Consider the following 18,596-nt stretch of genomic DNA (forward strand, 5'->3'; position numbering starts at 1 on the left):
CTGTAACATGCAACTCAACTTAAGGTACAGAGAGATGTGCTTATTTACAGAGTGCTTTCTGGATTATGACTTCAACCTATAAACAAAAAAAAGAGCAGGCGAAATCAGAGAAATAATAATCCATTCTCTATCATTTCCGCTGAATGCAATAATACAGAAGAAATCAATAGAAGCCAATTTCTGTAGCAAAGCACAGTTGTCCATTACAGTGTTTAATTCAAATGACCATGGATGAAATTTGACCCCAAATGCTTTTGTTCTTTTATATTATGCAAAAAAGCATCGACAGAACTATTACTTTACACAGGTTTCGGTAAATAAATAAGATCTGTCAATTTATTTCTGGCATTTTCTTGAAAAATGAAGATTCTTTCTGAACTAATCTATACTGCATTTTCATTCTGAAAACTATTGGTTTATATCTTATCATGAAGCAAAACAATGCCTTCAGTGCAAACAAAATTGCAAGAATTGTGTTCACATGACTTATGACAAGATCATAAAAAGCTAATATAAACTTTACCAATTTTTAAAACCATTTTATTATGATAATTAAGACAGTACTGCAACCAATTCACCCCCTATATTACTTGGTTACACAAGATCAAGATGTAACAATCCATTTTGATCCAATGATAAGTGACTGCAACACATTCCAGCTAAAGAAGATACATCAAACCATTTCAAAATCACTACAGTACTGGCAATCAAATAAATATAAACCTCACAATCCAATCTACATGCATATCCTCCAGAAAATGTTACAATAACCATTCCACAGACTAAACAAATTAATTTTTTTAATTAAATTTTCAAAAAAGCTTACCCTTTTTTCCTTTCACATAATTCTCCCTGCAGCTCTGCATTAGTTGCAGGATCCACTTATGCTGGGCCATTATACACTTCCAAGCAGGATCTCCCGGTGTGTGGAGATCAGATAGGTATCTGCAATCATGGTCAGAAGTATTATTAAAATTGTGTAGACTTCAAAACAATGAACAGTTTTCAAGATGGAGTTCTTTATTTCTTTCTTCCCCAGTTAAGTATTCATCAGAATGCACTCACTGACATTGGGCTAAATTCTGGATTTTTGAAGATAATACTGTATATACTTGTGTAAAGGTCAACCTCATTTAAAAGTCGACTCCCTACTTTTTGCGAGAAAATCTGAAATTTTCCATATATTTTATGGAAAAGTCGGCCCTAGTCTCTCACCTCAGTCCTGTCCACCAGCGGGCTACAACTCCCAATGCTTCCAACATGGACTCATGCCTCAGCACCCGATTCCTCTGACAACACAGATACTTACTGTGGTCCTGACCCACCCTGTGGTAGGATGTAGGTTTTGATGCACACACTTTGTATTATTACTTAAATTCAGTGCGCTTTTGTTCTTCATTCATTCAGACATCAATTGACCTTTTGTTACTTATATGCTATTTTGGATTCTATTTTAAACTTCAGCCCCTCAAAAGTAGTATCCATGTAATAGTCGACCCCATATATTAAACATAAAAAAATGTACAGGATTTGACATTGACACAAATATACACAGTATAATATATTAATAGTAGTGATTACTAGGAAGCAATTGGAAGTGAAAATCCTGAGCAATTTCTCCCTTTATTACCAAGAGTAATGCAACAAATTGTAAGCTCCAAATTTCTGAAATCGTCAAGATCATCTACATTACAGATTCCATATAATCATATATTGAACCACTGGCTGAAGCTACATGAAGTCAGTGCTGTAATTTACACCACTATTTTGGCAAATCAGCTTTTAATTATACACTGTATAATTCTTTGTGATGTAGGGCTATACTAACCTAGCGTTATTCCTTCATACTTAATAAACAATTCAACGGATTTAGTTTTTACCCTAGCTAGTGTCAAAGTTAATCTCAGACACCTAATTGAACTCTGGCTGAATTTTTAACATTATAGCATTTATTTTAATAATTGTATACATAATTATATGCCAATTAGTTCCTTTTCCTTTGAGAATTCTGAGATGTAAGAGGTTAAGTTCCAACAGTAACTAATTCAGAAATTACCCATTGATGACAGTTTGGCTGGACCTGCGGAAGAGACCGTAAACTTCTTTATGAAAACAACTCAAATACATCCTCGGTGTTGTGTCTCAGATTCTATTCATCTGATATTTGTTGACCATCTTCGAATTTAATATCCAAGGTGCTGCCAAATAAAATTACATGCTTTTTCTGGCTTTATGTTTCAATACACCAATGAAGTTCAAAATCACACAGATTTTAAAAAAATGATCAAAGGTTTCAAATTGCTGATCTACATTGAGCAGTAGAGGGAAATTCTGGCTGAGCAAACATATCATATACAAGAGTCTGAACAAAGGTCTCTCTTGTTGGATTCAGTGCACCCCAGGTCAGCTGAGAGTGGAAGAAAAAAGGGAATCATAAGGCATTTCATCTTCTGTTAGGTGAAGAATTTCACGACCTTGCAAAAAAAAAAGAACACTCAGACACTCAGCTGGAATAATGTGCTAAAATTAGTCTTTCAATGCTCAAAAGAAAAATGGCCTCCTGAATAAGGTTGCAAATATTCCTCAAAAATGTGCATTTATTTTGCTGCTTTGAGCCAACAATTGGACTGAAGACTACTGAAGATGCAGGTCTCCATGTAGATTGTGGCAGATAATGTCAGCTCAAGTTCATGTCATTCACATGATGTCACTTTTTTTTTGGAGAGAAATAGCAAGTGAAATGTTCTTACTGGTCTGGTCCAGGAAAGATGTATAAAAATGGGAAAGATCATATTCTGAACCATTCCATTAGAAGTTGTCTTCCACATAAGTTGTCTTCTTTTGTGTACTATTCTTTCAGATAAAATTTTGAAAACATGGAGGTAAATAAGGAGATAATCAACTTTCATAACTTTTCTCTGTTTGCCTGCGAGATCCCATTGAAAAATTCATGATCATCGGCCTTTTCCAGAATCAGTAATAGCCCAGAAATTTCATACTCTTTTAAAAAATAAATGAACATTTGAAAGTAAAATATTTACTCAACAATTCTTCTCAGACAGAGAATGCTCTTTCTTATCTATTTTCAAAACTATCTGAATAGCTTAATAAAAACGAAGCTCAGAAACCATTATAACATTAAGGTTGAAAAAACTTCATAACATTGAGTTTGCATCTCAAAAAATCATATTCAAATGATTATAGTTCAACTTTTGATCTATGAACTTCACCAACTAATACAATATAGATATCTAAAGTTTTAAGCTTTATAAGGTAGCTTTTGTATCAAAAAACTAACTGAAATAAAAGTTATTGACCTAACTTTTAAACCTCTCCAATATTTATGTTAATAATACCTCATTTCACTAATCATAACTTCTTTTTATCTGCAAACTAGTCCAGGAGGTTAAACAGTCAAGAAGATGGATTGAATTTCAGCTGTTTTCAACAACAAACTCTTCCATTTTCTATACCTGCCAACTTTCTCAGGCTGAATATGAATAAAACAAGTATTATAGCGGCAGCTACTCTGCTTACTGAATGATCTCACAACCAGACGTGTTGAGTTCAGTGAGCAAAAACTCGTTTACTGAGGACTGCCTGGCTGGTCTTATGCTCCCAGCCCGGACCTGGCTGAGAACTGCGCCGGGGGCCCAGACGTCGCCGGGGCGTCACGTGGGCTGCAGAGTGTGGGCTTCTGAGCCTGGTGCCGAGGTCGGGGAGAAACCCCCCAATGGCGCCATTTTGGCCGGCTGCCCCACCGCGTGCATGACATGTGGGGCCAGTTCACCTACCTAATGGCGTGCCGCCACAGTATAACTTTTGGCTTATTTTTAAATCCTAACCAGGGCTCTCACTGCTTTTCCTCTCTATACCACGACAACTTAATTACACCTCCACAACAATGACTACCTCCATCCCAAAATCAGATCCATGCTGTTAAATCTTTAGCAGCTTTTTCCTGGGTGCCTGCCTACATTGTGCTCCACCCCCCTGCCTCTCCCCTCACCCACCATTTTTTTGGCATGCCTCCCTACATCCCTATCCCTCTCTCTTCTTTCCTCCAGCTCTCCATCTCCATCTGTCGATTCACAAAGCCATCCTCTTCCCCTGTTTGCTGGTGTGTCCTCCCTCCCTTCCTCATCTATTACCTCCTGCCTGAGGGATTTTGCTCCTCATTTCTCCCCCCCCCCCAACTATTTTATTCGGGCCCTGCCTACATTTTGTTCAAACCTTGATAAAGGGGTCACGGCCAAAATGTTGGCTATGTATCTTTATCTTTACTATATAAAGTGACAGAGTTTAACCAACTGAGTTTCTCCAGCATGGTGTTTTTAACTGCTAAATCTTTTGATTTTATTTTTCTGCCAATTAGCCATATTTTCTGTTTGATTGCCTTTTTTCATCCTTCACAACCCAATGAATAAACACAGTGTTCTTCTAAATTATTTAATTCTTGTTTTCTGCAGTAAAAATACTCCTTCATTCACCCACACAACAATTTTCATCCATCTATTATTCCTGTGTATTTATTAACATCCCTTCCCATTTTAGTCTAACTATTCCCATTGTTAAACTCCTTGTTCCTAATGAGATGTGGTCATATCATTAAAACCTTCTCAACCTAACCTGCAGTCACTACTCTAATTCTTCCAAACTTCAACACATCACTCTATTTGCATGAACTGATCCATAAAGGGTGCAAATCATGCCAGCATTAAAAAGAATAAATTTCACTCTCCCTCCCCCAAGTTGATAGGCAAATCTGACACCTGAATATCTATTGTATAAGGGAATGTTTCCTCGAGTTGAAAGATTGCATATTTTATGGACACAGAAAATTAATTTAGAACAGTGTACAAAACTGCTGGTGAAACTTCAGCAGGTCACACAGAATTCATAGAACACAATGGGCAGTCAATATTCACAAGTGCTGAAGATTAGGCATTTACCTGAATAAAGGTCATGGTGGTGGGGGAGGATTGGAGAAAAATGGAGAAGGGGAAGAGGGAGAAAAAGGGCAAGGAACACAGGTTAATAAGTAATAGGTGGATCAATTGGGAGGGTGAAGAAGAAAAAGTTGAGAAATGAGAGGGGGAGAGGGCTAAGAAAGGACATGGGATGGGGAGCTAGAGAGAGACAGACGTATAAGGAAAAGAGGGAGATAGGAGGAGAGGGCTAACAGAAATTGGGGAGGTCCATATTGATGCCATCTGGCTGGAGACTGCCAGGATGGGATAGAAAGTTTTGATCCTCAAATTTCCAGGTAGCTCTGAGGGAATGGGCAGACATGTCAATGTGGAATTAAAAGTAGTTGGCCACAGGAGGGTCCTTACTGCTGCAGTAGAAAGAAGGAAGCTGCTCAATGGAGTGATCTCCCAGTCTGTTTCCAATCTCCCTGATATTGAGGAGGCCACATCGGGAGAACCTGATGCAGTAAATGACCCCTACAAATTTTTAGGTGAAATGTTGCTTCACTTGGAAGTACTATTTGGAGCCTCGAATAATGGTGAGGAAGGAGGTGTAGGTGCACCCATAGTGCAGTAAGAGGGGTGATATTTGGTGCAAAGGGATGAGAGGACAAGGAGTCATGGAGGAAATGATCCTATGGAAAGCAGAGAGAAGAAGGAAGACATGTCTGGTGGTGGGATCCTTTGAGGGTACTAAAAATTGTGGAGCATTGATGGAGGCTAATGGGGTGATAGGTGAGGATGAGGAGAATCCAGTTCTTGTTGCATCACTGGTGTGGAGGGAGGAGTGGGGGGTGGAGGAGAGTTTGAATGGTTATATAGGAAATAGAGGAGATGAGGGTGATGGTTAGTTAATGGAAGAAGAGGAGAATCCATGTTTATTGAAGAAGGAGGACATTTCAATGTCCAGGATTATAAAGTTTCATCTTGGGAGCAGATACAGAAGAGATGACCTACCATGGACACACAACCTCTCTTCACTTGTCAAGAACGTGCAACAGCAACTGTGCTTCCTGACAAGACTAAAGTGGGCAAAGATATCAGCCACCTTCATGTCAATTTCTACAGGACTTCTTTTGAGAGAGTCCTGGCCAGCTGCATCATATTGTGTTATGGCTGCTGCAGAGAAATGGATCAGAGATCAATCCACAGGACCTTAAGAGTGGCAGAGAGGATCACTGGAGTCCCCCTACCCCCATCAACGTGCTCTACTAGGATCGTTGACTGAAGAGGGCTCGCAAAATCAATCAGGACCCCTTCCTCAATGCACACTATCTTTCAGTGCTCCCCTCGGGAAAGAGATACAAAAGTATCAGTGCCAGCACCACCAGGCTGAGGAACAGCTTACACTAAGCTGTTCTTTCTCATTGTATGTCTGCATGTTTTGCACCAAGGACCAGAGAATGCTGTTTCATTGCTTACACTTAGGCAATTAAATGATAATAAATTTGACGACTTGAGATGGAGGAATTGAGAGAAAGGAATGCAATCCTTACAAGAGATAGGGTGGAAGTAGGGTAGTCAAGTTAACTGCGCGAATTAGTGGATTTATGCAAGATGCTTGTAGATAATTTGTCTCAATCCAGATAGTTGAGGAGCCTTAACTGTGTAGGCATGCAGTATGGATAACAAAAAGACAGGCATAACTGTGACCTATACAGGTACCCATGGCTACACCTATAATTTGGATAAAGTACGAGTCAAAAGAGAAGTTATTGAGGGTCAGGACAAGTTCTGATAGCCAGAGGAGGGGATTAAGATTCTAGTGAATTAGAATGCATACCAATTTTGATTTATTATCTGGAAAGCCTTGAGGCCTTCTTATGAGGATGAACATTTATAGGGACTGGATGTCCTTGGTGAAAATGAGGCAGCCCAGGGAAATGGAAGTGCATATGAGATGTAACTAAAGGAATTGGACCAAGGGGGGTCACAATAATTTACAACTTATTCATCCATTCCAATTCACTAAAATCTTAATCCATTGTATAATATGACTGAAGTGTTATTTTTTTTGCTAAGCATAAAAAAGTTTACTTTCAGCTTTTTTTTTAAAAATAGCACTCCTGTTTTGATGACATTGTGAATCTAGTCAATCACTCTTGGGATGAGAGTTGATCATTGTAATTTTTTAATATATCTATATCTAGAAAGTGCCAAATATATTGTTTCTTGTTACTTCCAAGTCTACCTGATGTAATATTCCTAAGATTTTATTGCAGATCTATAAACAAAAACAAGGCCAGCTCAGTGGTGATGCTGGGTATACAAAATGCTCATCTCCTCAGTCAATAAAATAATAATTAACATCTTCACTGATATTAAATTACCTGATAATATACCAGGTAAGTGGATCACAGTCCCTACATAAATCCTGCCACAATGGTAGGAGAGACCCACCAGAAGCAACAGCAGTGTAACAGAGGCAGGAGACTCCCTTGGATGTCATGCAGTCTATTGGCATCAAGTGAAATTTGAGCATCTGGCAGCCATGCAAATGCCACCTACCATCTTCCTTCAGCAGGTGATCATAATGTTGAAAGCAGCAAGGGCAGAGAATGTGCTGTGGAATATCAACGCCTACTGCCAGCACCAGCCTTGACCAAATTGCCAGTGCTAAAAAGCATAGAGTGCCTGTGACCAATGATAAGTAAAATAACACAAAGAATGAAACTATCGGATCTCAACATTAAACTCGAGAAGCATCTGTCTGTGAAAGGATTAGAAGAAATGATAACTTTAATCTTTATGGAGATAAATGTGAGGCTGGACTGGAAGGGTGAGTGGGCCAATTGGGTACAAAATTACCTTGGTGGAAGAAGACAAGAAGAAGACAGGAGTGCAGTAGCGGAGAGGGGGAGAGATTTTCAAATTGGAGCTGTAATGTGCTTCAGAAATTGTTGCTAGGTCAACTGTTGTTGGTCAGATAAATTAATAATTCCGATGAGAACGTAAGGTGATGATCAGTAAGTTTGCAGATGACACCAAAATTAGTGTGGTGGTGGACAGTTAAGTAGGGTATCCAAGTTTACAACAAGATCTACATAACCAGATGAAATTTCACTTAGACAAGTGCAAAGTGATACAGTTTTGGAAGTTAAAACAGGGTAGGACACACAGTGAATGACAGATACTATAGGGAGTATTGTAGAACAAAGGGTGAAAGTGGTGACACAGGTAGACAAGACGGTGAATGAAGGTGTATGGGACACTTGCCTTCAACAGACTGGGCATTGTGTATAACAGTTGAGACATAATGCCACAGCTATACAAGACATTTTTGAGACCACACCTGGAATGTTAAGTGCCATTCTGATTGCCAGACTACAGGAAGGATATGATTAAACAGGAGAAGGTGCAGAAAACACTCACAACAATGTATCTGGTACGAAAGGGCTTGAGTTACAGAGTATACGGAGAGCCTGGGAATGTCTTTCCTGGTGTGAAGGAAGCTGAGGAGTGATCTTATAGAGGTATAAAATTGGAAGGCATAGATAAGATGGATTGACAACCTTTTTCCTATCTTAGCGGAGTCGAAATCTTAAAGGTCAGTGTGGAAAGATTCAAGGGGGACCTGAGAATAGAGGGTACATGGAACAAGCTGACAGAGTAAGTGGAAAAAGTGGGTAAAATTACAACATTGAAAATATATTTGGACAGGTATATAGATAGGGAAGGGCCAAATGCAGTCAAATGGGACTAGTTCAGGAAGATACCTTAGTTAGAATGGATGTTGAGGCAAAGTATATTTCAATGCTCTACAAGTCTGTTCTTCACACTGAATGGATGTTGAGGCAAAGAATATTTCAATGCTCTACAAGTCTGTTCTTCATCCTCTACCAAATTGTGCAGCATAACAAACTTGCTACATGAGGCACTGTAGACCATTAGCACGAGCACAACTTTGCTCTCAATACAGAGGATCAATCATGGCTCAATGAGAACTGTGCAAGGACTGCATGCAGCACCAGGACATCTAAAAGTGATAAAAGCTCGCTTAGAAGACACTGTATAACTCAAGATATGCATGTTAACCAGCAAAACAGTATGTTTTTCCTGCAACAATTTCTGTTTCCTTTGGGTCTCCAGCATCCTTATACAAACCAAACATGTCCAGATTTATAAGTTAAATGGCACTGTAAACTTTCCCTCATGTCGGTGAGCAGTGGAATCTGTGAGGAGCTGAGATGAAAAACTGTAGTTGTACATGAATGATTAGTGTAAAATGCACTTGATGGTTGATGTGGTCTCAGAGGGTGAAAGAAGCTGTCCATGCTGTTGTATGATAACCAGGCTTTGTTTAACAGTTCCCTACAACCCCACAGAGCCAGCATTTATCTGCCCCACCCTTCATCTCCTTTACCTTATATATCTTTTTTGGTCATGGAGTGTCGATGGCATCTCAAGTAACTTATCCATCAGCAGGACCCTCAGTGCATCAATACGTGTCTCTACCTCTGTATAAACTGAAAAGAAAATCAGCATGAACGCCATATCTTATCAACAAATTAATCTAGAACGACACAACCAAAAGCTTGATGTTAAACTGTCGGGGGGGGGGGGGGCTCAATATCTCAAGAAGGTAACTTATTCTCTTCTTAAGATACTGAAATGAACTGCTATAGGACTGCTTGAGACCATGAACTGAAGCTGTTTCAGAGAGGTGTTCACCTACAGCTATTATGTAAACATCAAGGAGAACACAAGTTCAGTGACCGGCTACATCAGCAAGTGCATCGTGGATGTCAGCAAGATCAAATGCTTCACAGCTAGGGCTAACCAGAAACAATGGTTGGATGCAGAGGTCAAGGAACTTCTCAGAGCTCATGATGCTGCCTTCAAGACAGGAGGCAAGATGGCTCTCAGATCAGCCAGGGCTGAACTCTCCTGTGTAATCCTGGGTACACACAGAAGAACCACAGACAGGCATGCAACACTGGCAACACGAGGCACATGTGCCATGAAATCAAGACTATAACAGATCACAAGACAACCTTGCGAGTTAAAAACAACACCACTTCCCTTCCGGACAGACTGAATATCTTCTATGTATGGTTCAATGAGAGGAACCGGCTGACACTGAAGAAAGCTCTGTAATCCCTTGATGAATGGGCTCCCTGCATATCTGCGACCAAGATGAGGAGAACTCTAAACAAGGTGAATCCACAGAAGGCGTCAAGACCAGACAACATGCCTGGTTGGAGGACTGTGCAGACCAACTCACAGCAGTTCATTGTCCCCATAGGTTTCATGACAGTCACCATCATCCTGGTGCCAAAGAAGGCAAAAGTAACATGACTTAATGACTACCATCCCATGGCATTGACTTCCACCATTATGAAATGCTTCAAGTGTCTGGTGATGCAAAACTTCAAAAGATACTGGATCCATTTCAATTCACCTAAAGAAGAAAACATTCCACTGATGATGCTATAGCCTTGTCGCTCCATTTCAGGCTAGCCAGCCTGCCTCATATGCTAAGCTCTGCTCAGTGACTTCAGTTTGACATTTAAAATGATCATTTCCCAGAGGTTGGTGGAGAGGCTGTCCTTGCTGGGACTCAACATCCCTCGATTCTGGATTTTCTTACAAAAAGGCCACAATCTGGCCAGGTCAGCAGCAGAACGTTGAGCACCGTCATACTGGTGCAACTCAAGGCTGTGTGCTCAGTTTGCTCTTGTTCATACTATTGACTCACAACTGCAACACCAGATCCAGCTCCAACAGAGTTATCATGTTTGCAGATGACACACAGTCATGGCCTCATCAGCAACAATGATGAATCACACTATGGCGTGAGAATAACAACCTGAGTCTCAACGAGGACACGATGAAGAAGGTGATTGTGAACTTCAGGAGGACAAGGAATGACCAGCCTCCACTACACATTCATAACTCAGTAGTAGAGAATTGAGGATACCAGGTTCCTTGGAGTCCACTTAACAAGTGACCCATTCTGGACACGCATCATCTCCTCGCTGGTCAGGAATTCGCAACAGTGACTACAGTTCCTGAGAAGACTGAAGCGGTCAAGGCTACCAGCCATCATCACGTCAACCTTCTACAAGAGCTCCATCAAGAACATCTTGGCCAGCTGCATCACAATGTAGTACAGCTGCTGTAGAGAAGTGGATCCACAGGACCATAAGAGTGGCAGAAAGGATCACTGGGGTCTCCCACTCCCAATCAACATGATCTACCAGGATCATTGTCTGAAGAAGGCATGCAAAATCATTGAGGACCCCAACCATCCTGCACACAGCATCTTTCAGCTACTCCTATTGGGAAAGAGATACAGGAGTATCAGAGACAGCACCAGCAAGTTGAGAAACAGCTTCTTCCTCCTGTAGACAGTGAGAATGCTGAATGACTAAATGAACTGCTCGCACTAATGATCCAAGACTCTTCTATTTATTAAACAATATTTATACATTTTTATATGTGTATGTTTGTCCTGCATATGTATTTCTTGTCTGTATGCATGGTATGTCTGTTTGCAAGATATGCACCAAGGACCGGAGAACCGTTTCATAGGATTGTACTTGCGCAATTAGTTATATGGGAACTTGAGCTTCATTGAACAATGAATGCTGAATTATCTCAGTTTTCCGTGGCCCTGAAGCAAAATTAACATTTTTCAACCCTTACCTTTTTGGAACACATGGACTTCAGTTTTTCCAAAGAGTGATTTAGCCTTTTCATAGTCATTTATAACGACGTCATAATCGCCCTGACAAAACAGACATTTATTAAATATAACAGCAAACCAAGGAGGCACTGAAAAAAAATTGTTATTTAACTTTACCTTTTGAATGTTCCTTTCAATATTAAGAGGAAGGTTAAAGAGAAATTTAAAGCGCTGAAGGACATTTAGTGCATTTCTGGTAGAATCTGCTTTGTCTTTACGTCCCAAGACTTCTTGGAAGAGTGTATCAGCAGTGTTACTTGCTCCTGGAATGAAAAAAAAATGTGAATCCATCAGTCATCATCCGAAAGACCAAAAAAATTGAGGTAAACTCACAATTGTCAGAAAACAGAGAGCTTCAAAACATCGATAAACGATTACTTCCTCGAAAGGCTAAATAAAATTTGGTTGTGAACTATGAATCTTAAGTTCTGACTAAATTAGCATGTTAACTAAAACAGACAGGTGGAAAGTCCTGGGAAAATCAACGATGATTGCAAATACAACAAATAATCCATCACAAGACACCTTTATCCATTTTCTACAATATATATTCATTTTGAAATGTCCATATAGTTTAACAATTACAATACAAATCTCAGTTTTTACACAATACTAAATAATATTAAATTAAGAGGTATACAATCATAATTCTGGCACTTATTTTAAATTAAAAACAATTTAAATATGGAATCAGTATTATTGAAAATAAGAGTTGAATGTGACTCCCTGGACAAGAATCTCATTCTTATCTGCTTTAGAATTGGCAAGGTTTAATTTTAAAATTACCTACATAAGTTAAATTTAGCCTCAAAATAGAAGTCATAGAAACTTTAATTCAATTAAACTATAAAGCATGAGACAATCAAATATCTAACAAAGCATAGCTATTTTTAATGTGTTTTTGAAACAGGAAATAACTTTATTTTGAAGGCAAATGAGTTGAAAATAGTAGCACCAGTAACAATCTATTTTATGATTTAGATTTTATTGAATTCTTTAGAAAAAGGTTTCCCCCAAACCCTTGAGTTTGTAAATTTTATAATTTACAAAACAAACATCCATAAAATAGAAACAAACATGGCAGCAAAAAATATCAATATAATAACCGTATGTGTCTATTTAGACCTCTAATAACAGAAACAACCGCAGTTCATTAATATGCTTCACCACAACATCCACCACTATTTCTCCCCCTCCCCCCCCCAAAACCAGGGAACGTAGATATTTGCCCCATTTCTGTGTAGAGACGTCCATTTTATCAAACTGTTTGTAAGACGTGCAATCAAACGCTGCCACTTTGGCGATTTCTGAAGCCCACTTCTGAAATGATGGTCCCCCCAAATTCTTCCAACCCTAAGTACAATTTGTCTTCCTACCATTGTACCTGTCTGAATCCAATTTTGAGTGGATTTATCCCCTAATAACCGAAGTGTGTCTCCTAAGAGAGTCTGGGGAAAAAAAGGAATTTGAATATCTGAAACTTCAACAATATACGAGCATTATAATGCAAAATCCTTGAATTCTGCGATAAGACCAAAGTGCATGTACTAAGCCCCCTTTGCCCACCTCACAGTGCCAGCATTCAGGGGTGTTTTTCAACCTTAATCTATATAACCTTATTGGAATCCAATAAAAACAGTACAGAACCTTTAACTGAATTAGACTCTCAGGTCTCTTGACATTATTTTGATATTTTTACAAATTTTTGTCCCATTCTTCCATCTCAAAAACCACACTCAGGTCTATTTCCCATGCTCTTTTAAGACCCATCAGAAGTTAATCCCCTGAGATTTTTGTGAAGACTGAATAATAAAACAAGGCTTTGTGACCTTTACCATATGCAGCCAGTGCAGTGACAGTATTGTAGCGACTTGTGGGAGTTGCTGAGTAGAACTAAAAGTTGTTTGTAGCATATGATGTAGTTGAAGATATCTTGAAAATTGTGACCCAGAGATATCATACTGTTGCATTAGATGATTAAAAGATTTTAAACTGTCACTTTTATAAAGGTCTCCCAATTTAGTCATACATTTCCCTTGCCATTCCCACCAGAAAAAGGGGGATTTATCAATACACAACTTTGGATTCATTCAAATACGAATTAAATTTAAATAATCTGGCTAACGTATTCCAGAACAAATGTATATGCGATATAATTGGGTGAGATCTTGCCTCAGGAGGTACTTTGATAGACAAACATTGTATTGGAGGGATAGGAGGAAGAGCAGAACTCTCAATATGATACCAAGGCACTCTCTCTGGAGAGAGAGACCAATGTGTTAACTGATTAAAAGTAAAAGTATACTAGTACCCTGTAGTACATTAACTTTGGCAAACCTAAGCCCCCTCTTTCAACTGGCAATTGTAATTTATCATGTTTTAGCACTAATGATCTTGAGAAATATGTTGCTATTATAGGAAAAGGCCTTAATATTAAGGACATTGGCTAAGCAAGTGGTTAGCTTATTATGGTCTTTTCTAAACACCTTATTTACTTTTCTATTTTAGCATGTCAATTTGCACTTTTACAGATTCATTAACACATATTTCTGAATTAAATACAAAATAATTGCAATCGTATTTTTGGCACCGTGCTTGTATATTTCCAAATGTGTTCCCAATGTTCGGAAAAGCTATTAACAACGTTAATACCTATTTTACTTTCAGTTCTCCAATTTAAAACAAGTATCTGATGTTGGGGAAAAAAACATTGAAAAAAGCTAAAGACTAAAATAGATTTGTTGTCCAATGTTTCTAGAAAGGATTGGCATTATTTGGTCTAGTGACTATACTGTAAGCAAAGATAGGAAAAGAGCACATCGATCACACTGGGTGGCTTGCATGCCATTTTCTCAGTCAGCTCTGTGGGTGGCCAACAGAAAATTAAATGTTGTCTGTGAAATACCCGCATTTACATATCAATGCACATTTTATGCAATATGTTCATAGAGTATGCATTTTTATAATAATTTCAATGAAATGTAAGGAAAGAACCACAGCATGCCAACAAAGTTAACATTTTCATTTCAAACCAATTGCAATATTATCCACTTTTAAAGAAATCACCTCATTTATTCAAGTTTATATACTTAGGTAAAAGTAAGAGTAGATGTTTATTTACTGTAAATTATCATGATTTATTTCTCTTCCAGCAAACTTTAAGACTGTTAAAGAGACATGTCAAATACAGTACTCCTATTTCAGGCAAAAATAACAAAGCAGTATCCACCCACTTCACCAAATCCAACTGTGCTTGAATGTCAGATTTCCTTTGCCTTTCTCTGAGTAGTGCTGAATAATTTTAAAGTTTCAAAATAAACAAAACGCATAGGCAAAACATTGTTGCCATGTACTCAGAAAAATGAAAAATATGAAATTTAAATGTTTCACTTCCATGAATATGAGAATTAATACAACAGGGCACTACATCATATTTTACCACAGAATGACAATTTTACTTAAATTTGATGACTTACTATTATTAAAATAAGAAATGTAATTCTTGTTTCAACCACAGAAACTGATATTTCCTAGAAGATGATAATATTCAACAGCATAAATGATCAAGATTCAAACCTAATTTGTATCAAATATAGTTTGTTTCATATTATTGAAACTTCAGATTGCTGTTCAATTTCAATAATCTCTAGATTACGCATGTATTTGTGGAAAACCACACACATCAAGTCTTTCTCACATTTTTAAACATCTCCTACATGGACTTATGTTTTACAATATAAGAACCAATTAATTTGTAAGTTGTCTGTGAAATACCCGCACAATTCAAACTCAGCACAACTCAGTATATTCTTATATTGAGCACCAAAACAGTTGCATTTTTCAGTTTAAAGGCAACATGGAAATAATTAATAAATATACTTTGTAATTGTAATCTGTATAAAATTCATCTCATATGATGAAAATCACCCCTCCTTTAATTAGACAAAGGATATGGACAATAAGATACAACAATTAGCACACATATGAATGAAAATACACAGCAATGCTCTTCGAGATATCACATCTTAGATACATTATTAAATACTAAGATTGCAGGTCACCAAATTATAACTTACCTAACAAAGTGCTTTATCCAATTACACAAGTATTTTTGCCAGTTAAATTCATCAATTCTCTCACTTTCACAAGTATTTGAGATTAATTTAAAGTTCTGATGACCACCTATGTAAAAGTTTGTTTACAAGCAGGGACTCAGTTAAAATGAATAACAATGTCCATACATAGGTAGGGCTGAAAAAAATAACTCACTGTTGAGTACATTCTCCAACTTCTGTGTCATAGACCCTTCCACTTTTTCCGTCCCATCCACTTCCAGTTTTTGATGAATTGCTGGAATGAAAAGTGCAGTTCATTCAACAGGCAGTCATTTATTTAAAGTTGAAATGAATATGTACAACTTTAAACACTTTTTTTTTCCACAAGCACTTTACATTAATTTACCACTTTTGGTTTCTGGATTTGATAAAAAATAATTTCCCCCCAGAAAACGAACAAAATGAAGGTTACATAATTCTCTAAGTCATAAAATAACATCCAAAGATTTTTTTTTCCTTTTTAAATCAGTATTATTCATTACATTTTCTCACTGGACAAATATTTTAAATGCATTTGAAGTACTTCAACCTGTGATGATCAATAATTTCCAATGAAGTCCACACTAAAAATGTCAAAGCATAAAATTAAAATTACAGATCAATTTCTCTCAGCTGGAACTTAAAAACAAAAGCTTAAAAAAAAATATAACTGAGCATTAAAAGTCAATGGCTTCTGAGTAGCTAAAGGCCTAAAAGATAGAATTCCAACCAGGTAATAAATCTTTATATTTCCACCCTAAAAGTATAAAAGTACTGCAATCATACTCAAAAGGCTTGTAAGTTTTAAGTGAACCCATATGCTAATTACATATATGAAAACAACATGGTTTTTTTTCCTAGATAGTACGATATGGCCTCCTACCATGTTAAAGAAACCAGAACCTATGCATTTCAAGCCAGTTTGATTTTTTGTATCCCTTTGAATTGTGCCTTTCCTTCCCATATTAATAATTCTGCAAAAGGTATTAGATAAAACAGGATTAGACATTAAATGCGGTAAATATTCAGTACATGAGGCAGCAACAGTGGAGATGGAAATAAAACTGAAACACTTAAGGCCTTTTCTCTCCTAATGCAAGTGGAACTGTGGATTATTTACAGCATTTTGTTTTTTACTGCAAAAGAACAGAACCTGTCGTATTTTTCTTTAACAATATACATTTTAAATTTATCTTCTTGAAGTCAGAAACATGGTGAATTTATGATATTTTTATGCAGCCTGCAGAAAGATTTTAAAAAGTTCCTGTTTCCAGTCATCAGTACTTAAAAGATCAGTGACTAAAACGATGACTTTGCTTCTTTCTTCATAGTTGCTCCTCGACATGGTGAGCACTTGCAACATTTTCAGTTTTCAAGCAAATATCAACTTTTGGTTTTGTCTCCATATTTTTCATTTTTGTAATGAGAAATCTGACAGTAAATGTTAAACGATACACATCGAGAATTAAAAAGGTAGTGCCTGATCCAGAGCTCTCTTTAGTGTTTCCCTCAAATGTTGCAATGCTTTGCACCATACTCCTCAATAATTAAGGATCTAGCATCAGACTGAAAAACTATTCTTGCTGTAAAATACTATGAAAATGCTACTGGTGTACCAATTTCACTGATTTTTAATGACATTTTAAACCAGAAAGATTCCATTTATTGTTAAGCACTCAGACACAAAAAATATTTTCCCTTGATTGCCCTCTAAAGACACACGGATGCACAACTAATCTGGTGCCAGTATCAGGACAAGAAAGCGAAACAAAAGTAAGTCCTTTCAGAGATAACGTGTCCATGGATCCCACTAATGTCACCATCTCCTGCGCCCCTCCAACTTTCGTAGTGACACAGCCATTTGTTTGGCCCAACAGTGATCCTGAGTATGAGGACATCCAAGTCACCCTCCTTGACCCTGGTTCCGAAACTGCAAAGTGATTATGAAATTGTCAATATCAAGGCCCTTCAGCAGTCCCATCTTGAATCTGGTTCCCAGAAGCCGGTTGCCAACAGCCTTGGTGTGAGCCCATTTTGCTGCCTAGCCACTTACTAGAGCCTGATCAGCTGCTATGGTCCTCTATCGGGCTTCTCCTTCTTGGTCAGGGGTGAGAGCCCTTAACGAACACTAGGCTGCTGATGGTGCACACCACCTTCCTGGATCCAGAGTGTTAAACTATTTAAATTTGCACATGCCCATCGGGCAGGATGGCTAGGCAGTAGGACCATGCAAAGGAGCACGGAAAGACTGTCTTTCTGCTCATCCTGGGTCCTACGATTTGTAACAGGAAGCAGCAATGACAAATATCATTGGTATCATAAACAAGTAATTTGTAAAACAAGGCTGTAAATTTGATGCCAAAAAACAAAAATTCTGATAAAAGCAAAGAGTCGGATCAGTGATCTGGGAAGGGGATTGTGGTAACCAGAACCAGCTCCACCCTCCCACCACCCACCTCCCCCATCGCAGATGGTCCATGGGTTTGTTACATGTGGTCTGAGGAAAATAAAGGGATACTTAAGGGTGGTCTGTGAATGAAATGAAGATTGAGAGCCAGTTTTAAACCATTATTATTGCTTTGCAATCTATGGTCTTGGGGGAAAAAAAATTGAGATTAATAATCCATAATGCAAAAGAAATATGTATTTTTCAGTTTTTTTACCTTAGTGTATTTGAATCATAAATTTAGACCCTGTAAATATTTAAAATAATTATATTTTACAGGGCCACAATATATTGTTTGAATATATACTAAATTATCACAAAAGATGAGAAATAAACTAAAAAAAATGCAAATATCTTTGTGAGGTTTTTCAGTTGGTTGTTTTTCCAGACTCTTTTGT

General features: G+C 37.8%; 1 protein-coding gene across 3 annotated transcripts in view; it reads right to left on the reverse strand.

Annotated features, from left to right (window-relative positions):
• The window catches only part of exoc2 (exocyst complex component 2), a 287,207-nt gene that overhangs the window by 150,165 nt on the left and 118,446 nt on the right, over nucleotides 1-18,596 (reverse strand). For all 3 annotated transcript variants that reach the window (XM_069909660.1, XM_069909652.1, XM_069909669.1), the window contains exons 7-11: nucleotides 15,928-16,008; nucleotides 11,776-11,921; nucleotides 11,619-11,700; nucleotides 9,334-9,436; nucleotides 827-945 (exon numbers count right to left, since the gene is read on the reverse strand). In XM_069909660.1, coding sequence (XP_069765761.1) covers nucleotides 827-945; nucleotides 9,334-9,436; nucleotides 11,619-11,700; nucleotides 11,776-11,921; nucleotides 15,928-16,008 — 531 coding nt within the window. The remainder of the gene's footprint in view (nucleotides 1-826; nucleotides 946-9,333; nucleotides 9,437-11,618; nucleotides 11,701-11,775; nucleotides 11,922-15,927; nucleotides 16,009-18,596) is intronic.

The sequence above is a fragment of the Narcine bancroftii genome, chromosome 1 (genome assembly GCF_036971445.1).
Source record: "Narcine bancroftii isolate sNarBan1 chromosome 1, sNarBan1.hap1, whole genome shotgun sequence".
In the NCBI taxonomy this organism is placed as follows: Eukaryota; Metazoa; Chordata; class Chondrichthyes; order Torpediniformes; family Narcinidae; genus Narcine; species Narcine bancroftii.